Genomic DNA, 24,854 nt, shown 5'->3' with positions numbered 1-24,854 from the left:
CACAGACTGTCAAGAAAGCCGTCTTTCATTCCACAAGATAACTTTATTTGCCACACATTTAGAAGAAGGTGTTTGGTCTCTTGGTGGTGAAGCGAGGCTTGTGCTGGCGGCGCAGGACCCGGTGAGGCAGCGGGAATTTGATCTTGGAGTCCTGCGGGGGATGGGAGTCGGCTTCAGTTGGTAGGGAAAAAAACAAAACAGGAAGTGGAAGACAAAACTCACATGGAACTGCTTGATGGCCGGTCTGCGACACTTGTTGGCAGCGATGACATGCACCTTCATGATCTGGATGGAGTGGGCGCGAGCACGATGGCGAGCTCCCATGTCCCGGTCTGCAAGGAGACGACTCGTTCAACGCACACGTACGTACGACGCAGCCGCGTCAAAAAGGTCACTCACAGCACTGTGTGACGGCTCCAGAGGTGGTGAGGTCACGGTACTCTCGGTACATGTTGTGAGTGCCGCTGCGAGAGTCGTAACGCAGCCAGATGCCGAAGTTCTTCACCTTCAGGGGGGTCTTCTCATGGACCTGAAGACAGCCAGGGTGTGAATGGATGTTTGTTTAGGGCAGAGGTTGCACGCCGGCGGGCTCCTACCAGTCCGCAGTAGACCGTCTCGCCTGACGCCTTCTTCATCTTCCTCAACTGGGACACAAAGTACCAGAAACGAGACTTGGCCACCACATGGTTGGGGGCGAAGATCCTCATGCGGTACAGTGGGGGGGACGGGTTCTTGGCGGAGGGCAGCAGACGCCCGATGACCTTGTACTCTCGAAGCTGTACACACGACAAGTTAACAAAGTTGACGTGAACACACACGTCCAGAACACACACACGTCCAGATGTAAACATGTTCATCCTTGAATTCACTTTCACCGGCACTGCAGCATCAGAGAAAGGCGACAAGGATCACGTTTGCTTTCTGCACGCCAGGCAAAATCACACCATTGGGATCATGTGACCTTTGGGTTTGGGTGCAAACACAAGCAATTCCAAACTATGCGTACAACCCATGCGACTAAAATCGGCCCTTACATCAGGCTCCACCAGTTCTAGACAGATGAACATAAAGGTAGCTTCAAGTGTACCATCCGAGACGTGGCTTTCATTTCAACTCTAGCTAGTAGCATTAGCTTGTGTTAGCATTCCGCTAGCGCGAGACATATTTTCAAAACGGAACATATTTTCCATCCAAAACCTAAACCAAACGATGCGTTAAAGCAACAAAAACAAGAGCGCGGCCACTTGTTGTATCCTCGTTTCACTACACGGTCCTCTTTCACGTCGTCCACATGGCGCCGCGGCCGCCATGTTGGAAGCAAAGTAAAAAAGACACCGGAGAGAAAAAGGTGAAATCAATCGACTTAGAACGTAGTTTCACGCAACAACGGGAAGCATTCGTCATTATAAGTCCATATCTACACGCGGCATTGTCGTCTTGTCAGCTTGTGAGTGGAAATGGAACATTTTACGTACAGTCCCGGACGCCTTCATGGTGTCTCTCGCTCAGCCACAGTAAAAGAGGAAGTCAGAGGGCGGAGACTGCACACGTCAAATGGACGACCAGGGGAGGGACTTCCGGTCAAGCTCCGCCAACAAAAAATAAATGCTTTGAAATTGATTTTATTTTGTAGTAAGTATGGATTTTGTATTTGATGTACAACAATAAATAAATAAATATGACATAAAATATTTTTGTGTGATAGCCTTTAAAACAATTTGTTCTGTCAACGTCTACATTTTTTAACGTTTACCAAACTCACTCGGGAGTCGGCGTCAATATTTTAAGGGTCTGCGTTCTGCTGCGAAGGTACTTCCGGGTCAGTGAACCGGAAGTGAACGGGACAGACACGCCGCACCGCCGAGCACCCTCTCGTGCCAGTGACTTGTGGCGCTTTCTAGAGCACTCTGGTCCTCTGACTCGTCTAACTGGGGGGGACAGGGACCACTGTGGACGGACTGTGGTCACAATAAGGTGAGCCTCGCCGGATGTCCACCTTGGCTTCCCACGGTCTTTCTCTGGGAGACGCTGAACGGCGGTCGTGGTTTCGCGATGATGTGATTGATGGACGGTGCGAGGTGCCTCTGGGGTCTGATGAAACAACTAAACTGACGCCGTGCGCCCCCCCCCGTTGGTTTGCGAGTCACGACGCTGACAGACTCGTGAGAGGGTGGGAACTCCTACGCTAATGCTAGCTCGTGTTAGCAAGCTAGCTCCACTTGTTAGCATGTTTGTTTGACGCGTGCACTGAAACTGTTTACATCAACACTTTTCAATTTAGGCTTCAAACTGATTTCGATCTATTTTAGTTTTCTTCTTGTCATATTATGACTTTATTCCCATCATATTTTGACTTTGTTCTTGTAACACAACTTTTGCCCCAACGTAATTTTCCAAAAATGACAACTTTTTTTTTCTCATATTAGAACTTTTTTTAAACAACCTTTTATTGTTTAATATTTCAACTCAATGCTACGAAAATGACATTGTTTTTCCTCATAATGTTACCATTTTACTCCCTGGAAATTGTGACTTTTCTCGTTTGAATACGTTTTCCCCCACTTAACATTTTGCCTTTTATTCTTGTACAATTAGTGTAATTTTAATGCAATTTTCCAAAAATTACACAATTTGTCCTCATTATGACGTTATTCTTACAAAATGATGACGTTATTCTCCTAAAAGGACAGCTGTTCGTTACATTTCTTTGTTTTATGGTGCTTGGTGGGGGTCTGTGCTCGGAGTGCTTTTCTAGTTGTTGTAATGCTATGACTTGATTCTATCAGTATCACGGTGGTGGGGACTCCAATGCTCATGCTAGTTAATGCTCCCCTCAGAGCTGAGGGGAAAAAACATCTTCCGCATCTTGTGTTAAACGTTGTGTGGTGTGGCTAAAAGTGTGATGTGGGTCATGTGATGTTGATGTTGCGTGCCAGATGAGAGGAAGCCAGGTGAGGCAGGCAGAGACCGAGAGGAGCACGGTGAGCGTGGAGCAAAGCTAACCCACGAATGGCCTGCCGGTCTGTTGCTGCAGTCATGGACGAGCAGGCCCTGCTGGGGCTCAACCCGAACGCCGATGCCCGCTACAGGCAGAGGGTGAGGGCGGTGTGGGACGGCCTGTCTGTGTTTATGATGTGGTGGAAACGTGTGCTGTTCATGTGTCCATCAGGCCATGGCGTACTTTGAGCAGCTGAAGGAGTCGCAGGACGCATGGGAGGTGTGTGCACAGGCGCTCGCCAAAGGCCTCTACAGGTGTGTGCGTGCGCATGTGTGTGTGTCTGTCATGTGACTTCACATCCTGTCCTTGTGTGCAGTGATGACCACGTCAAGTTCTTTTGCTTCCAAGTGTTGGAGCATCAGATCAAGTACAGGTGAGGTGGGGGGGGTTTGCACGTGGTGTGAGCGATGACTGACAGGTGACGTTGCAGACACGGCGGGCTGAGCGGCACCCAGCAGCAGCTCATCAGGGAGACCCTGATGAAGTGGCTGCAGATGCAGGTGAGTGCCGGGGGGGGGGGCAGGCAGGTAAAGACGCGGCGTTGACGAAGCTGGTGTTGCCGCAGCTGATGAGTGGCCACCCCGAGAAGGTGTTCATCAGGAACAAAGCAGCTCAGGTGTTGGCTCTCACCTTCATCACGGAGTACCTGACCTTGTGGCCCAAGTTCTTCTTTGACGTCCTGACCCTGGTGGGCCTCAACCCTCACGGCGTGGACATCTACCTGAGGACCCTCATGGCCATCGACGCCGAGGTGGTGGACCGAGACATCCTGCACGCCCCTGAGGTACCCCCCCCCCCATGTGACCTTACACCAGGGGTGTCCAAACTTTATCCTCCCACAAGATGACAACTTTTTATTCCCGTAATAGGATGACTATTATTCCCCTTTTTAATATGACTTATTCTCTTTTTAATGACTCATTCCCTTTTTAATGACTTTATTCCCTTTTTAATATGACTTATTCTCTTTTTAATGACTCATTCCCTTTTTAATGACTTTATTCCCTTTTTAATATGACTTATTCCCTTTTTAATGACTCATTCCCTTTTAATATGACTCTATTCCCTTTTTAATACTACTCTATTATTCCCCTTTTTAATACTACTCTATTATTCCCCTTTTTAATACGACTTTATTCTTCCTTTTTTAATACGACTATTATTCCCTTTTTTAATACGACTTTATTATTCCCTTTTTTTAATGACTTTATTATTCCCCTTTTTAATACGTCTATAATACGTTTGTAATACGATGATTATGCCCCTTTTTAATACGACTTTATTATTCCCTTGGATGGCGTTAATATTCCCTTCGATGATGTTATTCCATGTCATGAGTTGATGTGTTTTCCTCGAATTGCAACTTTAAGAACGTCCCCATCCTGCTTGTTGAGTCTTCCAAGCCCCCCAGTGCCAGCTAATCTTTGGACCTGATGTTGAGCAGGGGCTGCATGTGTTGGGTTCAGTGGTGTATTTAGAACGGGCCAGTAAGAAAATGGCCCCCAGGCTGCACCAAACAGCCCTGCGTTAGAAGAAGACAGACAGGAAGTGAAAGGTGAGCGTTGTTGTCCAGGAGACGCGCAGGAACACGTTGATTAAAGACGCCATGCGTGAGCAGTGCATCCCCAGCCTGGTGGAGTCCTGGTTCCAGATCCTGCACACGTACCAGCACACCCACCCCGAGCTCACCTGCCAGTGTCTGGAGGTGGTCGGGGCCTACGTGTCCTGGATCGAGCTCGGCCTCATCGCCAACGAGCGGTCAGTGGCGTCGGTCGGCGTGCCCGCGCCTGGGTTCCGGTCCTTAGCGGTCTGTTGTGGTCCCGGCAGGTTCGTCAACCTGCTGCTGAGTCACATGTCGGTGGACGAGCTGCGAGAGGAAGCCTGCGACTGTCTGCTGGAGATGGTCAACAAGGGCATGGACCCTGTGGACAAGACCAAGCTGGTGGAGTCTCTGTGCCAAGTCCTGCAGTCTGCAGGATTCTTCAACGTAGACCAGGTGAGTTTCCCGTCGTGGAGCCACCCTAGCTAACGCACCTTCACACGCCACTCGTCTCCATCAGGAGGACGACGTGGACTTCCTGGCCAAGTTCTCGCGTCTGGTCAACGGCATGGGCCAGAGTCTGGTCCTGAGCTGGACCAAGCTGGTCAAGGCGGGAAGCGTCAAAGACGCCTCCGACTCGCTCGACGCCTTGGAGGCCAAGGTGGCGCTGATGCTGCGGCTGCTGGTGCACCAGGACGACGACATCTCAGCCAACGTGGTGGGCTTCTGCTACGAGTACCTGCACGTCCTCAAACAGGCATGGCACGCCCCCGCCCCTCAGACGGCATCAGGTGACTTCCTGCTCATCTTCTTCCTTGCCTCCACAGCTTCCTGAACTCAGTGAGCATCAGAAGAGCAACGTGGAGGTGAGCGTGCATGCATGCGTGCGTGCGTGAGCGTGTGTGTGATTGGACACTAAAGCGGTGGTGTGGTCATCAGGCCATCATGCTGGCGGTCATCAAGAAGCTGACGTACGATGAAGAGTACAACTTTGAGAATGAGGTAGGTGCACGTTGGCGAGCACGCGGCGGGTTGGGCGTGGGCTGTGCTGACGGCGTCGTGTGCCGTGTGTGTCAGGGTGAAGACGAGGCCATGTTTGTGGAGTACAGGAAGCAGCTGAAGATGCTGCTGGACCGTCTGGCCCAAGTGTCCCCTGAGCTGCTGCTGGAGGCCGTCCGCCGAGTCTTCACCGGCACCATGCGGTGAGGCTCCGCCCACCTCGCTGCGCAGCACTTGCCGCGCTCGTGCTGATTTCTGTCCTGTCTTTCAGGAACTGGCAGAGCGCCACCTTCATGGAGGTGGAGGTGGCGGTGCGGCTGCTGTACATGCTGGGCGAGGCGCTGCCCGCATCTCACGGCGCTCACTTCTCCGGAGACACGGTGAAGACGGGTGCCCTGCAGGACATGATGAGGACGGTCAGTGGTGTCACCTCAACACCTGACGCCGCGTGGCGTGCCTGTCTAACAGCGTTTGTGTCCCCCGCGAGCAGCTGGTGACGTGCGGCGTCAGCGGCTACCAGCACACGTCCGTCTCTCTGGAATTCTTCGAAACGGTCGTCCGATACGATAAATTCTTCATTGTGGAGCCGCAGCACATTCCCAATGTCTTGGTACGTGTCAGCTGACTGGCATGATGTCATCATCACCCCCTCCTTGATGTGTGTGTGTGTGTGTGTGGTCAGATGGCTTTTCTGGACCACAGAGGACTGAGACACAACAGTCCCAAAGTCCGCAGTCGGGTGGCGTACCTTTTCTCCCGCTTCATCAAAACACTACAGTGAGTGTAGTATTAGTACTGCACAGCTGGTAGTACTACTGTAGTACTACTACCATGTTGTGTGATCTCATTGATTTGTTCCTGATGTGTCGCCAGCAAACACATGACGGCCTTCATCGAGGACATCCTGACTCGGATCCAGGACCTGCTGGAGTTGGCTCCTCCCGTACGTGAGCCCACCAGGAATCACGGTGTCCCCCCCACCTTGCCCCAGAGTGACGCCCAGCTCGCGTCTTTGTCCCCGCAGGAGAATGGCTCGGTGGCGCCACTGACCAACGACGACCAGCTCTTCATGTTCGAGTTGGCGGGTGTGCTGATCGTGAGCGGGGAGAGCCCGGTGGAGAGGAAGCAGGCTCTGATGAGGGGCCTGCTGGTGCCGCTGATGGACGCTTTCCGTTTGCTGCTCGCCAAGCTTCCTGTGGAGACAGACGAGGAGAGGCAGGCCGCCGTTGCCGACTGCCTGAGCCACGCTGTTGGCTTCGCCAGGTGAGCCGGGCCCGTTTGGTGGCGCGTGTAGTATCCCTCGCACGGACGCTTTTCATCAGCAGACCCCCACCCCCCAACCCCACCCCTGTTGGCAGCCGCACCAGCAAGGCGTTCAGCAACAAGCAGACGGTGAAGCAGTGCGGCTGCACGGAAGTCTACAGAGACTGCCTGCACACCTTCCTGCCCGCACTGAGCTGCCCCGTCCAGCGGGGGGTGCTGCGCAGCTGCGTGCGCTCCTTCCTGCACCGCATGATCATCTGCCTGGAGGAAGAGGTGCTGCCCTTCATCCCTGCCGCCTCTGAGCACATGCTGAAGGACTGCGAGGCCAAAGACCTGCAGGAGTTCATCCCGCTCATCAGCCAGATCACTGCCAAGTTCAAAGTAGGAACCTTCTAGCACACGCGTGCCCACATGTCTAAACGTGCATTTTAGTCAAGTAAAGGTGGAATATTACAGAAACTATCAGGAGAAACAAAATACTCATCTTGGGGTTCAAGTTATGTTACGAGAGTCCAAAAAGTCCAAATATCCCAGGAATAAAGTAAATATGTAGAAGAACGAGGACGAGGACATGAAGACAAGGTTGCATTCTACATGACAATAAACTTGTAATATTATCACGAAAAATAACCTCCTTTTAGGATTAGAGGGCAGCAAAAGTTGTTGGGAGAATAAAGTTGTAATATTACAGGAATAAAGTCATCATATTCAAGATTGAAGAGTTTTATTGTCATATGCACAGTAAAACTGGTAGTTCTGCTATGCAATGAAATTCTTATTCTGTTCATTCTCCCAAGAAAAGAAAGAAAACACAAGAAAGAATAAGAACATAAGAAACATAAATACCAATAAATTAAGCAACAACAACAGAAGAGACATTCATACAAATAAATAAATAAATAAATAAATAAATAAAGTGCTATGAGTGTGTGTGTGTGTGTGTTGCGTGCGGCGTGTGTGAGTGCTTCGTTGAGAAGCCTGATGGCCTGTGGGTAAAAGCTGTTTGCCAGCCTTGTGGTCCTGGACTTCAAACTCCTGTAGCGTCTGCCTGACGGTAGGAGTGTGAATAATGAGTGTTGTGGATGTGTGCTGTCCTTGATGAGGTTGTGTGTTCTTCGTAGGACTCTAGTTTTATAAATGTCTTGCAGTGAGGGGAGGGCTGCCCCAACAATGTTCTGTGAGGTCTTGATCACCCGCTGGAGTGCCTTCCTATCACGTGTTGTACAGTTACCGTACCAAACAGTGATGGAGGCATATTTCACATATTGGGAATAAAGTCATCATATTGCAAATATTGGGAATAAAGTCATCATATTGCAAATATTGGGAATAAAGTCATTCATGCAAGAAGTTGAAAAAGTTGGGAAAAAGCAGCTGTAATTTTATTAGTCCAAATATTGAGTGAAAAAAGAACTTGTCCGATGTGGAAGATATCATGTTGATCAAGAAAAAAGTCGTCACGAAACTCAAAATAAAGGTGAGTGTGTGTGTGTGTGTGTGTGTGTGTGTGCGCACGTCGTTGCAGCGGCAGGTGTCTCCCTTCCTGCAGCAGGTGTTCATGCCGCTGGTGCTCGCCATCTTTGAGGCGCTGGCGCGTCCAGCCGAGGACAACGACCAGGCGGCTGCCCTGGAGAAGCAGATGCTGCGCAGGAGCTACTTCTCCTTCATCCAGACCGTCGCAGGGAGCGGCATGAACGAGGTCATGGCCAACCAGGGTGAGACCTCTGACCCCGCCCCTTGCTCTGTCTCCTCCCCTTTTTTGTGCTGTCTATGAAGCGCTTCCTTCCTGCAGGAGCAGAGAACATGGAGCGCGTGGTGTTCACCATCATCCAGGGCGCCGTGGACTTCCCAGACCCCGTGGCCCAGAAGACCTGCTTCATCATCCTGGCCAAGCTGGTGGAGCTTTGGGGTGAGAATCATGACCCCTGGCTGACCCCCGCCCCCATGATCACACATCCTTTGGTCTTGTGACGCTGCGATCCTGCCCACAGGGGGCAAAGACGGCACGGTGGGCTTCACCGACTTCATTTACAAGCACATCGTTCCCGCCTGCTTCCTGGCTCCCCTCAAGCCCACCTTTGACCTCTCAGACGCTCAGACCGTGCTGGTGAGTGCCACGCGACCACTCAGCGCTTTTGGCCTTTGAGACCCCGCCCTCACTGTGGATGTGACCTTTCAGATGCTGTCCGAGGCCGTGATCACGCTGAAGACCATCCACGTCAAACAGGTATGTGCGCGCACACACACGTGACTTGCACACCAACGCCATCTTGACCGTGCTGCGCGGGTACCTCAGGGGGCGGAGTTTGTTCACTTCCTGCAGCACGACTACCTGCCCTCCCTTCACGTGTCTCCAGATATCGCACAGGTCAGACTCTTGCATGGGGGGGGGGTTGAAGTACACCGGGTGTGTGATCTTCCTGTGGTGTCCCCGCAGGAGATGTGTCACGTCCTCCAGCAGCCCGACGTCAAAGTCCTCAAGACCTACATGAAGGTTTGCACCTGCTTTCTCTCGTCACCACAAATGTAATCATTTTAGATGAAGAATTTAAATGAATTGCTTTAATTTAAAAAGAATTAATTCACAAACATTTTATTACAAAAAATTTTAAAATTTCAATTTTAGATGAAGTAATAAAAAAATACAAATTTTAATCAACAATTACAACTTCTATACATTTTTTTTGTAATTACAAAAAAATTAAACCTTAAAACGGTAATTGTATTTTAGATTAAGTATTTTTTTTTTTAATACAACAAATAAATGTTAAGTTGACATTAGATTACATTTTTTAAATCACAAAAATAAAACATTTAAAAGTACAACTAGATTCAGTAATTAAAAAACAATGACAAATAATTTAGAAAATACCTTTTTTTAATTTTAAATAATTAAAAGAAAATGTTAAAACATTTCTGTAATTTTTTTTTACAAAATAAAAAAATATTACAACTTAATTGTAATTTTAGATTAAGTAAATTTGAACAATCAAAAAAATAAAACTTTTTTTTGAATTTTTGTAATTTTGATTACTTTTATAAACATTACAAAAAATTAAAATTGTTTTAATTTTAGATAGAAAAATTGAAAAAATGTACAAAAAAATCAAAATACCAAATTTTATTTAATTTTTTTCTTTAATATTTCAACTCAAGTTTTTTTTCTCATGATTACAGCTGTTTTTAAATATTTTGACTTTGTAATATTTACTGATCTATTTTTGCAACCTAATTTTCCAAAAACTCCAACTTTGTTTTTCACAATATTCAGACTTTTTAAATTTTTAACAACTTATTTTTTTCTTCCTAATATTTTGACTTTATTCTTGTAAAATTAGGAGTGATTTTGTTTCCATTTTTGCTGTTAAGTCATAGTTTCACAATGTGGTGCGAGGCCGCAAATGGCCCGCTTGCCACACTTTGGACACCCCTGATCTGTGTCATCTTCCTCGTTTCTGACCTCTGACTGACCTTCGCTTGTCTCTTCCCCCCCCCCCCCCCCAGGCGTTCTTCCAGCAAGCCAAGCTGTAGGAGGTCAAAGGGCGCAGCAAGTTAGCATAGTAGCTGCTGTTTGCACGAACATGAGGCCGCCGCGTCCCATCCAGGTCAAAGGGTGGGCGGGAGGCCGTGACGAGATGAGCTGTCCACGTGAACTTTGAACTTTGCCAGAGGCGTGGCTAGTGTGGAGGAGAAACTACACAAAAGGGCTGAAAATGTTTAGATGTTCCGCGTGTTGCTGTTTAAGTTAATATGCAAATCATGTGTCAATCATCTCAGCTGTTGGACGAAGATGTTTTGGTTCCAAAGGAGGAACGAGGCGCAAGCAAGAAGACCCACGTTCCTGGCTTTAGTTTTTTTTTTTTTTTTTTTTCTTGTCTTCTGAGAAATCCAGACAATAAAAGGTGTAAATAAATCAAATGTGAGCATCTTTCTAACTCAGATTTTATTTTCGACTCAAGCAGGACACCACAGAAGGACATTTGACGGAAGGTTTGCGTTAGTCCTCGCTGCTCTCGGCGCGCATGCAGAAGGTGCTGAGGAAGACTCCGCCCACAGCCTGCAACCTGGCTCGGGTGTCGTCCTGCTTGTGGTGAAGACTGTCCAACTTGGACATGAGCAGTTTGAAGAGGACGTTCTCAAACGCGTCCCTGTCAGACAGGAAGACGTCCACCAGCCTCTGGGAAGAACCGAACTCGTGCTTCAGCTCCCTGATCACCTCCTTCACCATCTGGTTGACCTTGCACGGGCCTAACTTGGTCCACGACAGCAGGACCTCATCCCCCGTCATCCTCTTGGACACCCTGTGGACGGTGGACAGGGTGTCGGACGAGTGCACCAGGCGGCACAGGTACTTTGGCAGGCCGGCAAACAGCTGCACCATCAGAACATCCACCAGCGTCAGCAGCTCCTCGTGGACCGTGCACATGGGCCGGAACGGTGACGTGGGAACTTCCGGGAGGGGGCTCTGTGGTCGCCGCTCAGGCTGCGTTTCGAGGCTCGTGGCTTCCTGTAATGAAGGGCGGCGATTACCGAGCATCACTGTGGGCGTGGCTTCAGTGTCCTTTGAAGACTTTGGACTCTTGGTGATGACCGTCTTCTGCTGCACGGGGGGCGGAGTCTTAAGCGGGGTAGAGTCATAAGAGTCATGCACTGAAAATGGGCGGGGCCTCACTGGGCAAGAATATTTTGGGGGCGGGGTCTTTGGACACATCTCCAGCATGTTATTTTTGAGAGGGACGTTCTTCGCAGAAGGGCCATGGGGCAGCCAAGTATGTGGGGGCTGGGTGTCCACCTTGACTTCAGGACTCACAGTCTTGGCTGGGGTGGCCTCCTCCTCCAACACAGGTGGCGAGCAATCAGTGGTCAAGTCCAAGGTTGTGGTCTTTGGCTCCTGGACATGCAAGTCCTGCTTGCTCTCTGGGCTTTTAGCTCCGGAGGTGACGTCCAGATGTGGACTCTTGAAATCAAAGGCATCCAAGTCCTCCTGGAAACACACTTCCAGTTTCTTTTGTGGACTTGTGGTTCTAGAGACCACCTTGTTTGAGCAGGAATCATCAGCGGTGTCTAGGGGTGGACTAATGGGGCTGGGGTCGGCCTCCTGTAGACTAATGGGGCTGGGGTCGGCCTCCTGTGGACTAATGGGGCTGGGGTCGGCCTCCTGCAAACATGCCTCTAGTGTGCTCTCTGGAGCTTGGCTTCCAGAGACGACTGTTTCCTCAGGGCAGGAATCATCACTGGCATACTGGGGAGGGGTTTCGGGTCCAGGAGTGTGCTGTAAACAGACCTCCGGGTTATTTTCTGGACTTGCGGTTCCAGGGGTGACGACCTCATCAGAGCAGTCGTCACAAGTGGTGTCTTGGGGTCTGGGGGCGTCCTGCAAATCGACATCCAGTTTTGTTTCTGGATTCATGGTTCTGGAGGTGACAACCTCGTCTGAGCAGGAATCACAAGCAGTGTCTTGGGATCTGGGGGATTCCTGCAGGTCAGCATCCACTTTATTTTCTGGACTCATAGTTCTGGCGGTGACCTCTTCGTCTGAGCAGGAGTCGCCATTGCTGTCTCGGGGGGCGGGGACGTCCAGAAAATGGACCTGCCGTTTTTTTTCTGAACTCTTGGTTCTGGAGTTGATCTTCTCGGTGAAGGAATCACCAGTGGTGTCTTGGGGTTTGTGGGCGTCCTGCAAATGGACTTCTAGTTTTGTTTCTGGACTCATGGTTCTGAAAACGACCTTCTCGTCCGGACAGGAATCACCAGTGGTGTCCTGGGGTCTGGGGGCATCCTGCAAAAGGACCTCCAGTTTTGTTTCTGGACTCATGGTTGTGGAAGTGACCTCGTCTGGACAGGAATCTTCAGTGGTGTCCTGGGGTCTGGGGGCGTCCAGTAAATGGACTTCCGGTTTTGTTTCTGGACTTATGATGGTTCCGGAGTTGATCGTTCCCCCGGAGAAGGAATCACCAATGGCGTCTGGGGACAGGCTCTCGGGACCGCAGGGGGCATCCTCCGACCGTCTTCGGTGGCCTGCGATTCCAGTGACGAACGCATTGATATCGGTTAAGCACCCATACACCTTGTCGGCGTGGTTCCGTCGGGTCGCTGGTTCCATCTTGATCCAGAGGAGCAGCTGCTGCACAAACTTTTTTGCAGAATCTTCCAGAATTTTCATGAGAATTTGGAGAAAATTTGTCGTTTTTTGGTCCACTTCCAAGACAAGCGGTTCCAAGAAGTGCTTCCACACCTCCAGGGACTGGACCGGGGTACGGTTGGCGGTCATGTAGCCGTACATTTTGTTAGCCAGTTCATGGGAGAACCTGTCGGCTTCGCGTCCAAGCCCATCCATGTCGATTCTGCCGTCCCCTGCCAGCGCCGCCCCCTCGCAGAACACATCCTCAAGGAGGGAGCGGATTTCTCTGAAGGTGGGCGGGGAGTCAAATTGGGGCCGGGGTGTGTGGGCACCTAGGTCCCGGGCCGGCAGCATGCACTGGTAACGGACCATCTCCAACTCGCACATCATCTCATCAAACTTCCTGTGACAAAAGTTTAGGAAGTTGCGTTGGCGGGAAATTTCGGCGCTACTAGCAGGTTCCACGCAGGCGGACCGGAAGAAGCGGGAGAGAGGCTCCTTGATGAGCGACAGATTGAATTGAGGCTTGGGTGGCATACTGTGCCCCCTGTCGGAGGGGTCGGGGTAGTGCAGGTCTTTGGCGATCACCTCCACAATTCTCACCGCTGCTTTCGTCACTTCTTGCTCGGATATCACGTGCTCCGCGCTGGTCCACTTGTGGAGGATTTGGGTCACTGCCTCCGTGGTTTCTACCTGGTCCAGCGCGCACGTGTACCCGCTCTTTGGCGCCTCGTGACCGCCGAGTAGGCGCCAACACGAGTGGAGACCGTGCGCCTGTGGCGTCGCTTTGCTCAGGTAGACCTTGAGCGCGCCACACGCCAGCAGAACCATCTTGGCCAGAACATCCGTCTTGGTGAAGGAGGTCGGCACGTAAAGGGGCGGGGCCGTGTGCCACGGCGCCAAGGTGATGTTGACACGCTGACGCACCTCCTCCTGGACCAGCGAGTCCAGCTTCTCCGAGCTGATGCTCGGCTGGTCCGAGACATTGAGAGCCCAACCCAACACGGTACCGAGACCACCTTCCACCTGGATCTTGACGCCTCTCTTGGGTGCCGGAAGCTCGGCCACGATGATCCTGAGCGCGTGCGTGCACAGTTTGTGCGTGGCGCGTGTGCACATGTCGGCCAGCAGGACGTGCGTAGACGAGTCGGTGGTGCCCGAAGCCAGCATGACCCACTGGGCCGCCAGGACCCGCTGCAGGTGGATCCGTACGATCGGAAGGACGAGCTCCGCGTGGACCCGGTAGACGTCCGCCATGTTTGCAATTCTCAACGTGCGCGACGTACGCGGTCCCCCCCCCCCCCACACACACACACACCCAGCGGCTCTGGTCCGCTTTAAAGAACAAGGCTTTGCCACGTGCGTGACGTCACAGGAGCGCGTGACTCACGATGGAAGAAGAAGCGAGCAGAATCATCTTTAATGTTTTATTCATTCGTGACGCCACGAGGGGGCGGGGTCTTCAGCCTTTGATGACTGCAATGGGTCGCAGCTTGATGGCCTTCCTGCTGATGCCCGCCTCGTGACACGTGTCCACCACGTCTGTCACGTTCTTGTACGACTCAGGAGCCTGAAAAGGAAAAAAAAAGTTGATAGCGGCCGGCTTGCAGAGGTCAAAGGTTGGTGTCGTGCCTCACTCACCTCCTCCATGACGAGTTTGGGCGACGCCACCCGAATGGCGATGCCTTTGTCGGCCAGCTGGTCCAGGACGTCCTGGAAGTCCAGATTCCGGCGGGACTTGGCACGAGACAGAGCGCGACCCTGCACACCAGGAAGCACATCAGCAGCTTTCGCTAATGTTACGTCTTGGCTAGAACCAGAACCAGAACCAGGACCAGATGGGGAGCTAGCATACCGCTCCGTGACAGGTGGTGCCAAACGTCTCCGTCATGCCTTGTTCTGTCCCCGTGAGGACGTAGCTGCAGGTCCCCATGGTTCCCCCGATCAACACCGGCTGGCCTGTGAGCTGACGGGAGGTCAAACAAGGTCACACGCTCGTGCCGACATGAACACGCAGGTGACTTACCTGATAGTCCACGGGGATGAGGGGGTGGTGTGGGGGGAAGGCGCGAGTGGATCCCTTGCGGTGGACGAGCAGCGTCCTCTGCTTCCCATCCACCATGTGCTCCTCCACCTTGGCGATGTTGTGGGACACGTCGTAGATGACGTGCATGTCCAGGTCGTCCGGCGTTGTGCCAAACACTTTGGAGAAGGCCTGCAAACAGATGAGCGGTGTTGGCGCTAGCAGGCTAGCGGCGTCCCACGTGTGGCGGCGGAGGCGTTACCTGTCTGGTGAGGAAAGTCATGGAGGAGCGGTTGACCCAGGCGTAATTCCCGGCCGCCGCCATCCCCTTTAGGTAGTCCTGTCCTTCCTGCGACGTGATGCGGGCGCAGGCCAGCTGTCGGTCGTTCACCACGATCTTGTCCCGCTTCATGGCCTTCTCCATGGCGACCAGGGCGTCTGTCAACAGTGGACATCGACGTCAGCTGAGGCGGGACGGGGACACGAGAAAGGAATCGCTACCTGTGGCCACCTGGTGTCCCAGGCCTCTGCTGCCGCTGTGGATCATCACGCACACCTGTCCTTTGTGGTCCACGCCCATCTTCTTGGCGGCGTAGTCGTTGTAGATCTCGTCCACCACCTGGATCTCGGCGTAATGGTTTCCCGCTCCCAGAGTTCCAAGCTGCGACGCAAAGCGACGGGCATGAGCGCTGCGTGGGCCGCTTTTCTCGTGTAAGAGCAGGAACAGGAAGTGGTACCTGAGGCAGGCCTCTCTTCTTGGCCTTGGACGACACTTTGTTGGGGTCTGCCTGCAACATCCGCCCGTACTCCTCGCAGTGCTCCTTGTCCTCAGCCCACGCGTAGCCCTCCCTCAGGGACCAGTCCACGCCCATCTCTAGCGCCTCCTCCAAGTCCCTGCACACACACACACACACACACACACACACACACACGGGGTCAGGGCAGACACAGAACAGGACCCGGCCCGGTGGGAGCGGCCCTCCTTACTTGGCCCCCATGGGGATGACGCCCTTGGAGCCGACGCCCACTGGGATGTGGTCAAAGAGCGACTGGGCCAGCTGCTCCTTGACGGGCTCCACGTCTCGCTCGTCCAAGTTTGTCCTCAGCAGGCGGACGCCGCAGTTGATGTCGAAACCCACGCCACCTGCATCATAAGACACACGCTACTTTGTCTTCCCCACCTGCGTACGTGCGTCCTCACCTGGAGACACCACCGCATGTGGGTCGTTCATATCAAAGGCGGCCATGTTGCCGATGGCGAAGCCGTATCCCGAGTGGACGTCTGGGAGGCCGATGGATCTCTGCGGGGACAAAACGTTTAGGGTGGCCGAAGGGGAGCGGTGCCACACCGGACCGGCGCCTGCGTACTCACGTGGACAATCCCAGGAAGCGCCGCCACGTTCCCGATCTGTTTCATGGCGGGAAGGAAGCCGCCCACACCTGCAGAGCAGGAAGACACGTCGTTGAGTCGTGCACAGACGCTTGCCGAAGAAGCCGAGTGTGGACGTCACCTCCTCGGCACGCGTTCCTCAGCTCCTCGAACATCAGCTTCTCCAGAGGGTCGTTGACGTAGAAGATTCCTTCCACCTGAAACATTTCACACTTCACACAAACTCCTACACCAGGGGGCGCACTCCAAAAATAGCATCTGACGCCAAAAAGGAAAAACCTGCAGGCATTTTACAAGATTCAAATCCAAATGTTGTCTAACATGAAAAAGTCCTCATTTTACGAGCATAACAATACGTAATATTATGAGGAAAAATCGAATATTGTATTAAGTAATAAAGGAAAAAATGTTTTAAAATCATAACATGATGACAAATATAACTAAATGAACTTGTTCTTTTTGGAAAATTACGTTGGGGGGAAAAACTTCCAAGAAAAAAAATCAGAGAAAAACTGTAAAAAGCCGTAGTCTCATTAGGAGCATGCCCCCACGTTGTCAGGCATGCGTACAAGCACGTGGGGGCCACACAAACTACTGACAATCATTTTGAGTTGCTACAATGACATTTTAGCCAAATGGACCAGTGTGCTGCATCATTTTTTCACTTTCATTTTTGGGGTGTCTTTGATTTCCCCCCTCTATAGGGTGATCATTTTCATTTCTATCAAATGATGTGGCATCATTTTGTTACTAATACATCACCCACTTATTATCAGGAAACATATTCAACATCATTTTTCCCCAGTTTAGATCTGATGTGTTTTCCAAGTGTTCCTCTCATTTTTTTTAGCAGTGTATGTATATATAAAATACTTCTAAGCATATTTACAAAGTTGTATGATTTCATTTTTCACTCTGTGGCCCCCGCTGCCCTGTCTACTTGATTAGCATAGCTAACAAAGTCATCCACATCAAAGTAGATAATACGACATGTGATTTTTAACACATAAACTTGAAGTTAAGAGTCGTATTTTACAGTCCTGCATAATAATAATAGTAATAGTAGTAATAATAATAATAAAGACGTTGTGGCAGTGGACTAATTGTTGTGTAGCCAAGTAGCTAACAGCCCCGATATCTACCTGCATGTTGGGAACGAAACCCTTTTTAATTCTCCAGCAGTTTGTGGAAATCTTGTCCACAAATTGTAGCTCGTCGTTGTAATTCCTACTCATTACTGCAGTTTATTCCAACAAATGTTAGCTTTTCACGCTGCGCATTAGCTGCTGTCTAGTAGTACCGAGTGACATTTAGACGGGCTGCTACGGAAGCCCGCTAATATTTAAGTCTTGCAGCGCGTACAAACAGTTTGGCGTAGTGTTGCTACTTCGGTGAATGTGAGTACTCTTACAGTGACTACAGCATTAAAGTCAACTGTAGTCATATTTAATTGGAGTATAATTTTTTTGGATATACATAGTTATTGCTGACCGTTATTGCTGACAGCAGTGTGAATTGTACATTAGCCGTACCATAGATGTAGTTCATTACGACACGGCAACGTTGCCTGCGCAACATGGCGGCTGTCCTTCAAAACAAAAGCACAATATAAGCGTGCCTTTATAAAAGAAAGCAATGTACGAGAGTTCTTTTTCCGACCATCACCGTACGGAACTCCCGAAGGGACTAGAAGGGAAAAAGGATGGGTAAAACAACGGAAAAAAACTGACGAAATTTTGCTCGAGCTCAGCGAAACTGTATCCATTATGCGCATTGTACTTGCGCGTTCAGAGCGGATGTTTGCGTTGATACTTCAAATTAAGAGCATCACATTGGTTGGGTTTCTGGTACCAGTGTTTACTTAAAGGACAAGCAGTGCACACAAGTGAAAGATTCCAATGTATGACTAATCAATGTATTTCTTTTCAAGTGCCCGGATGTTAGCATTTTATGTTCGAAAGACGAGCCGAATTACCATCACGGAATTGAAAACACGATCACGATTGTGCAGTAAGAGATGCGGAAATGCCGAAAATGGAAATTAAATTGTTTTTCCACACAATTTTGCTAAGTGGAGGCAAGCTACGACCAGAAGTGTGTCATGTAGCTTCATATTTTGCGAGATTTTCTACCCATACATTTTTCTCACCCCTAAGGGGGCTCCGTATAATAGCATGAAAGTAATTTTATTTTTTTAGCATGAAAGTAATTTTATTTTTTTAAACCGGATGTTGTTGACGGAAGAAGCTAAGACTCGAAGCTCGTGCGCGTCGTCTTATTATCAGGTAAAATGTTTAATTAAATGTATGTTTTTAACATGAAATATCCACTTTGGAGTCGTTACGCTAGTTAGCTAGCTAGCTAGCTTACTTGGCTGAGCTGTGAGCAGTTAATGTGAAGAAGTGAAAACAGAGGCTTTTAAATTATCGTTTTCATTTCATCCGTTTTTTTCAAAAAGATGTATTTCACAGGCTAAACGCGCCAGAATATGAAAGTCGAATGACGTGAATTGAGTTTGTGTTGGTGAAACTAGCTGACGATGAAAGCAACGTTAGTGACTCATCAAAAAAAAAAACAAACAAGCCAAGATGGAGTAGGATGTTGTATAACCATGATGATAAAAGATGATAAAAGATGATGTGTTGCGTCAGCATGAAGCTGCGTGTTCGCATCTGCAAGCAGACCTGCAAAGTGGACTTATTTGGACCCGAGTCCACTTTGAAGGAGCTGACAGCACACATCCAGGACGTCCTGCTACCCTCCCACGGCCTCAGGTCTGTTACGTCTTGAAAAGTTTTTAACAAAAGTCGTACCTGAACAAGTGTTATGTTTGTAACTTCATGTTGTGTGACGCGTCTTTACGTCACTGACTTAAAAAAAATCAACAGCAAGCTAACAGGACCCAGCATGAGCACGTGCTAACACTTTTTGTTGACGTTAGCATTAGCTAACTTTATTTTTTATTTGTCCTCCTCAGTCGGGACGTGGCGTTTGGTCTTTCTCTGAACGGCGCCGAGCTCCTGTCTGACACGAGCCAGAGGCTGTCGTCCTGCGGCGTGGTCCCCGGAGATCTCATCCGCGTGTTGCTTCCCGCCGCCGCGACCCGGAAGCCCCCCACCGAGCCGACCGCCAGCAGACGCGCCGGCATGACCTCCAGCGGGGTGAGTGGTGGAAACCTACGCTTGATGTCATCGCCAGTTGACGTGTCAAAGGTCACTATGGCGTTTGTGTTTGGCAGACCTGTAGCCCCGCCCCTCCCGACCCTTCGGAGGCGTCGTGCTCCTCCGGCCCCCGAGCACCGCCCGTCCTCAGTTGGGAACCGATGCTGTGTGGCGAGGCCGGCGAAGGACAGGCGCCGCGCTCTCTGGAGCTGCTCTATCACGCCGCCGCTGTCACCTGTCCCAGCGACGCCATCATGGTGGCCGCTCACCTCCTCATGCTGGAGACGGGATTCACGCTGCAGGTCAATCATGGAGCTGCTCGATCTGTCATCGTGTCATTTTAGCGTGTTGAGTGTTATTAGTGATATTAGTGTGCTTTTTAACATGAGCTTGTTCTAACACATTGGCCAGATGCCAAGTGTTTTAGCAGGTTTTGGCATGATGTTAGCATGTTGTGACATGATAACGCGTTGTGATGTTTCTTTTGTGATATTAGCATGTCGCAATGTTAGCATGTCGTGATGTTAGCGCTTTGGGATGTGATGTTAGTGTGTTGTAATGTTAACATGTGAATGTAGTATGTTCTGATGTGATACTAGCATGTTGCAATGTTCGCGTGTTGTGATGTTGCCATGTGATGGTACTATGTTCTGATGTGATGATAGCATGTTTCAATGTTAGCGTATTGTGATGGTAGTATGTTCTGATGTGATAATAGCGTGTTGCAATGTTAGCGTGTTGTGATGTTGCCATGTGATGGTAGTTTGTTCTGATGTGATAATAGCATGTTGCAATGTTAGCATGTTGTGATGGTAGCATGTAATGGTACCATGTTCTGATGTGATAATAGCATGTTGCAATGTTAGCGTATTGTGATGTTGCCATGTGATGGTAGAATGTTCTGATGTGATAATAGCATGTTGCAATGTTAGCGTATTGTGATAGTAGTATGTTCTGATGTGATAATAGCGTGTTGCAATGTTAGCGTGTTGTGATGTTGCCATGTGATGGTAGTTTGTTCTGATGTGATAATAGCATATTGCAATGTTAGCGTGTTGTGATGGTAGCATGTAATGGTAGCATGTTCTGATGTGATAATAGCATGTTGCAGTGTTAGTGTATTGTGATGTTGCCATGTGATGGTAGTATGTTCTGATGTGATAATAGCATGTTGCAATGTTAGCGTATTGTGATGGTAGAATGTTCTAATTTGATAATAGAGTGTTGCAATGTTAGCGTATTGTGATGGTAGCATGTTCTGATGTGATAATAGCGTGTTGCAATGTTAGCGTGTTGTGATGGTAGCATGTTCTGATGTGATAATAGCGTGTTGCAATGTTAGCGTGTTGTGATGGTAAAATGTTCTGATGTGATAATAGCGTGTTGCAATGTTAGCGTATTGTGATGGTAGCATGTTATGATGTGATAATAGCGTGTTGCAATGTTAGCGTGTTGTGATGGTAGAATGTTCTGATGTGATATTAGTGTTGCAATGTTAGCGTATTGTGATGGTAGCATGTTCTGATGTGATAATAGCATGTTGCAATGTTAGCGTATTGTGATGTTGCCATGTGATGGTAGTATGTTCTGATGTGATAATAGCATGTTGCAATGTTAGCGTATTGTGATGGTAGCATGTTATGATGTGATAATAGCGTGTTGCAATGTTAGCGTGTTGTGATGGTAGAATGTTCTGATATGATAATAGAGTGTTGCAATGTTAGCGTATTGTGATGGTAGCATGTTCTGATGTGATAATAGCGTGTTGCAATGTTAGCGTGTTGTGATGGTAGAATGTTCTGATGTGATAATAGCGTGCTGCAATGTTAGCGTGTTGTGATTGTAGCATGTTCTGATGTGATAATAGCATGTTGCAATGTTAGCGTATTGTGATGTTGCCATGTGATGGTAGTATGTTCTGATGTGATAATATCATGTTGCAATGTTAGCGTATTGTGATGGTAGCATGTTATGATGTCATAATAGCGTGTTGCAATGTTAGCGTGTTGTGATGGTAGAATGTTCTGATGTGATAATAGAGTGTTGCAATGTTAGCGTATTGTGATGGTAGCATGTTCTGATGTGATAAGAGAGTTGCAATGTTAGCGTATTGTGATGGTAGCATGTTCTGATGTGATAATAGCGTGTTGCAATGTTAGCGTGTTGTGATGGTAGAATGTTCTGATGTGATAATAGCGTGTTGCAATGTTAGCGTGTTGTGATGGTAGCATGTTCTGATGTGATAATAGCATGTTGCAATGTTAGCGTATTGTGATGTTGCCATGTGATGGTAGTATGTTCTGATGTGATAATAGCATGTTGCAACGTTAGCGTATTGTGATGGTAGCATGTTATGATGTGATAATAGCGTGTTGCAATGTTAGCGTGTTGTGATGGTGAAATGTTCTGATGTGATAAAAGCGTGTTGCAATGTTAGCGTGTTGTGATGGTAGCATGTTCTGATGTGATAGCATGTTGCAATGTTAGTGTATTGTGATGTTGCCATGTGATGGTAGTATGTTCTGATGTGATAATAGCATGTTGCAATGTCAGCGTATTGTGATGGTAGCATGTTATGATGTGATAATAGCGTGTTGTGATGGTAGTATGTTCTGATGTGATATTAGAGTGTTGCAATGTTAGCATATTGTGATGGTAGCATGTTCTGATGTGATAATAGCGTGTTGCAATGTTAGCATGTTGTGATGGTAGCATGTTCTGATGTGATAATAGCATGTTGCAATGTTAGCGTGTTCTGATGGTAGAATGTTCTGATGTGATAATAGCATGTTGCAATGTTAGCGTGTTGTGATGGTAGCATGTTCTGATGTGATAATAGCGTGTTGCTGTGTGAACGTGTTGTAACAAGATGTTGGCGTGTTGTGACATTAAGTTAGTGTGCTGTAATGTTAGCATGTGACATGAAGTTAATGTTGTGATGTTAGTGTGTTGTGACATGACATTAGTGTGTTCTGATCTTAGCTGGTTGTGACATGAAGGTAATATGTACTGATGTTAGCTTGTTGTGACAAGAAGTTCGTGTGTCATGATGTTAGCATGTGACATCAAGTTTTAACATGAAATTACTGTGTTGTGATGTTAGCATGTGACATGAAGTTGGTGTGTTGTGATGTTAGCGTGTTATGACATTAAGTTAGTGTGTCGTGATGCTAGCGTGTTGTGACATGAATTTAGTGTGTTGTGATGCTAGCGTGTTGTGACAAAGAAGTCAGTGTGTCGTGATGTTAGTGTGTTGTGATGTTAGCATGTGACATGAACTTGATGTGTCATGGTGTTAGCATGTTGTGACATGAAGTTAGCGTCGTGATTTTAGCATATTGTTGTTTGTAGGATAGCGAGGTGAAGTCCACGGAGATGCCAGTTGAATGGCGGTCAGGGGGTGGAGCTTACAGACTTCAGTACACGCACACGTTGTGCGAAAAGGGTGTGGCCACGGTGGTGGCGGTGCGCATGAGCCCCGTGCTCATTATCGAAGGTGCGTGAAACACGTTGATCTTCCTCACTGATGAAAACCCTCATAATCATCATCCTCACAGCCATTCTGCAGGTGGGCGACAGCGCCAGCATGGCGGCTAAGGTGTGCGTGGACCCTTCCAGCTACGTGACGGAGGCGTGGCCAGGTCAGAGCTGTTGATTGGTGGATGCGGCGTATGAGCATGGGTGGCGTTGCCCCTCAGTGACTCGTGTCTTTCAGGCGGGAGCGCGGCCGCTGCCTTCAAGGCTTTGAGTCGACTGTCGCGAGTCTTCAAAGACCAGCTGGTGTACCCGCTGATCGCCGCTACACGTGAAGGTAAGACCACGCCGCCGCCATGTTGGCTTTCCCTCCAAGCCTGAGTTGTGACCAGTGGGATTGTCGGCAGCCTTGTCTCTGCCAGTGGCGTTCGGCCTGGCGGCGCTCCCTCCCGAGCTCCTCCTCCTCGTGCTGCGCCTGCTGGACGTGTGCTCGCTGGTGAGGCTGTCGGCCGTCTGCAAGCACCTGCACGCCTCCACCGACGACCCGGCGCTCTGGAGACATCTGGTCCGACGCGACTTCAGCGGTGAGACTGCACCATCTTGTGTGGACGTGTGACGCCGCCTTGTCATGTGACCTTTCTTCTCGTGGTTTAGATCACAACTGGCAGGGAGAAACCAACTGGAAGGAGGTTAGTATCAGCTGTCACGTTTCCATGGCAACATCAACGCCAGTGTGTGTGTATGTGTGTGCGCACGCAGCTCTACAAAAGTTTCTACAGGTTCCGGCAAAAAGGAGGATGTGTGGACCGGCCCTGCTCCCTCCCTCTTATTCATCGCCACATCTTTAGCCCCGCCCCTTACTCGCCACTGCCCGGCATCATCGGCGGCGCATACGACCTGAGACCCGCCGTCCCCTACGGCATGCTGCCCACACCTCGTTACGACCCGATTGGTCCGCCTCTCCACGGCTCGCTGCACAGCGAGCGCCGACGGCGGCGCAGCGACCCCCGACCGCCGCCGGGTGGCGCTCGGGCCGCCGACATCAGACGAGGGTTCATCTGAAAGAGCGTGACCTCACATAACCGCCGGTGTTGGAATGCAGCAGATGGCCCCACTCCTGAACGTGACGAGACGTTCGTAACGATGCTTCACACAGCGCCGTCATGGCGGCCTGCTGACCCTGATGATGACATCACTTTGATGATTCAGCGTTACGTCGTCACGCTAATGCTAAAAAGCACTTTGTCAACAAATGTTAGTTTTCTTGTAAAGAATGGCAAAGCTTGCTTTTGTTGTGCCTTACATTAAACTGCAATCAATCAAATCATCCTCAATTTTGTCGTCTTCCTAATAGTAATAAAAATTAATTCATAAGTATATAACGTCGCTAATTAATCCTCATTATTTATCTTAATTTCGTCTATTTAGACGGGAACCAATGACGTCATCCTTTGTCAGAGAACAATGGGTGTCCCCTTTCAATCACCTGGTCACCCGTATTGTCCCGCTCGCCAGCAGGAACGCTTGTACAAAATGTACTGTTTCCGAGAAGCAGGCTGTACGTTTAAAGAAAAAGGGGAAAAGGTAAATGTTGGTTCTGCGTCCACGGGGCAGAGTTTAGAACAAACGCGTCAATAAATACATAGACCGCATCGCTCGCTAGCACAATGCTAAGCAAAGCGCTGAGAGGCGGGCGGCGCCGAAACTCGGTTGGGGTTCGTTTGATTCCAGAACCGCCAAGCACCGAAACATTTTAAATGAAGATTAAACAAATGTTTACATATTTTTAAATTAATTGTAAAGGAATAGTATAGTTTAAATGAAGTAAATGAAGTGTGAACACAGTTAAATGAGGCTACATATTAGAGTATAATAAAGTTTATTA

General features: G+C 49.3%; 4 protein-coding genes and 1 non-coding gene across 9 annotated transcripts; 2 read left to right on the top strand and 3 right to left on the bottom strand.

Annotated features, from left to right (window-relative positions):
• Positions 1-23: 23 nt before the first annotated feature.
• Positions 24-1,568, bottom strand: rpl18a (ribosomal protein L18a). Its single transcript, XM_054761647.1, has 5 exons — positions 1,476-1,568; positions 597-776; positions 400-529; positions 223-332; positions 24-151 (listed from the first exon to the last, which is right to left on the bottom strand). The coding sequence occupies exons 1-5, from the start codon at positions 1,491-1,493 to the stop codon at positions 59-61; spliced, it is 531 nt and encodes a 176-aa protein (XP_054617622.1). The 5' UTR covers positions 1,494-1,568; the 3' UTR covers positions 24-58.
• On the bottom strand, positions 848-980 carry LOC129177942 (small nucleolar RNA SNORA68). Its single transcript, XR_008569712.1, has one exon. It is a non-coding gene; the product is annotated as a small nucleolar RNA SNORA68 (small nucleolar RNA).
• Positions 1,569-1,794: 226 nt separating the features above from the next.
• On the top strand, positions 1,795-10,718 carry xpot (exportin, tRNA (nuclear export receptor for tRNAs)). Of its 3 annotated transcripts, none has more exons than XM_054761448.1 (25): positions 1,795-1,974; positions 2,937-3,096; positions 3,170-3,252; positions 3,315-3,371; positions 3,429-3,498; positions 3,564-3,782; positions 4,572-4,756; positions 4,826-4,994; positions 5,059-5,295; positions 5,366-5,404; positions 5,478-5,540; positions 5,616-5,740; positions 5,809-5,953; positions 6,028-6,147; positions 6,220-6,314; positions 6,411-6,480; positions 6,562-6,800; positions 6,896-7,181; positions 8,332-8,515; positions 8,593-8,709; positions 8,792-8,907; positions 8,980-9,027; positions 9,097-9,168; positions 9,238-9,294; positions 10,305-10,718. In XM_054761448.1, the coding sequence occupies exons 2-25, from the start codon at positions 3,010-3,012 to the stop codon at positions 10,329-10,331; spliced, it is 2,910 nt and encodes a 969-aa protein (XP_054617423.1). In that variant the 5' UTR covers positions 1,795-1,974; positions 2,937-3,009; the 3' UTR covers positions 10,332-10,718. The 3 variants fall into 3 exon arrangements, with proteins under 3 accessions (XP_054617423.1, XP_054617433.1, XP_054617416.1); XM_054761441.1 differs by having other exon boundaries at positions 1,799-1,974; positions 8,326-8,515; XM_054761458.1 differs by lacking the exon at positions 2,937-3,096 and having other exon boundaries at positions 8,326-8,515.
• A 3,616-nt stretch (positions 10,719-14,334) lies between these two features.
• Positions 14,335-17,863, bottom strand: rtcb (RNA 2',3'-cyclic phosphate and 5'-OH ligase). The gene is made up of 12 exons (XM_054761514.1): positions 17,477-17,863; positions 16,456-16,531; positions 16,317-16,384; positions 16,146-16,245; positions 15,932-16,088; positions 15,682-15,838; positions 15,446-15,605; positions 15,207-15,382; positions 14,948-15,136; positions 14,777-14,887; positions 14,563-14,682; positions 14,335-14,491 (listed from the first exon to the last, which is right to left on the bottom strand). Exons 1-12 carry the CDS (start codon positions 17,567-17,569, stop codon positions 14,384-14,386), a joined length of 1,515 nt encoding a protein of 504 aa, XP_054617489.1. The 5' UTR covers positions 17,570-17,863; the 3' UTR covers positions 14,335-14,383.
• Positions 17,864-18,024: 161 nt separating this feature from the next.
• Positions 18,025-24,296, top strand: fbxo7 (F-box protein 7). 3 transcript variants are annotated; one of them, XM_054761579.1, is made up of 10 exons: positions 18,026-18,619; positions 18,986-19,108; positions 19,312-19,495; positions 19,573-19,797; positions 22,847-22,991; positions 23,053-23,136; positions 23,211-23,306; positions 23,377-23,553; positions 23,624-23,658; positions 23,702-24,296. In XM_054761579.1, the coding sequence occupies exons 2-10, from the start codon at positions 18,987-18,989 to the stop codon at positions 24,029-24,031; spliced, it is 1,398 nt and encodes a 465-aa protein (XP_054617554.1). In that variant the 5' UTR covers positions 18,026-18,619; position 18,986; the 3' UTR covers positions 24,032-24,296. The 3 variants fall into 3 exon arrangements, with proteins under 3 accessions (XP_054617545.1, XP_054617554.1, XP_054617561.1); XM_054761570.1 differs by having other exon boundaries at positions 18,025-19,108; XM_054761586.1 differs by having other exon boundaries at positions 18,029-19,108; positions 23,729-24,296.
• The last annotated feature ends 558 nt before the right edge of the window (positions 24,297-24,854 follow it).

This window comes from Dunckerocampus dactyliophorus, chromosome 2 (assembly GCF_027744805.1).
Source record: "Dunckerocampus dactyliophorus isolate RoL2022-P2 chromosome 2, RoL_Ddac_1.1, whole genome shotgun sequence".
In the NCBI taxonomy this organism is placed as follows: Eukaryota; Metazoa; Chordata; class Actinopteri; order Syngnathiformes; family Syngnathidae; genus Dunckerocampus; species Dunckerocampus dactyliophorus.
The sequence above is the reverse complement of the archived record's forward strand: the minus strand, read 5'-3'. Positions and strand labels throughout refer to the sequence as shown.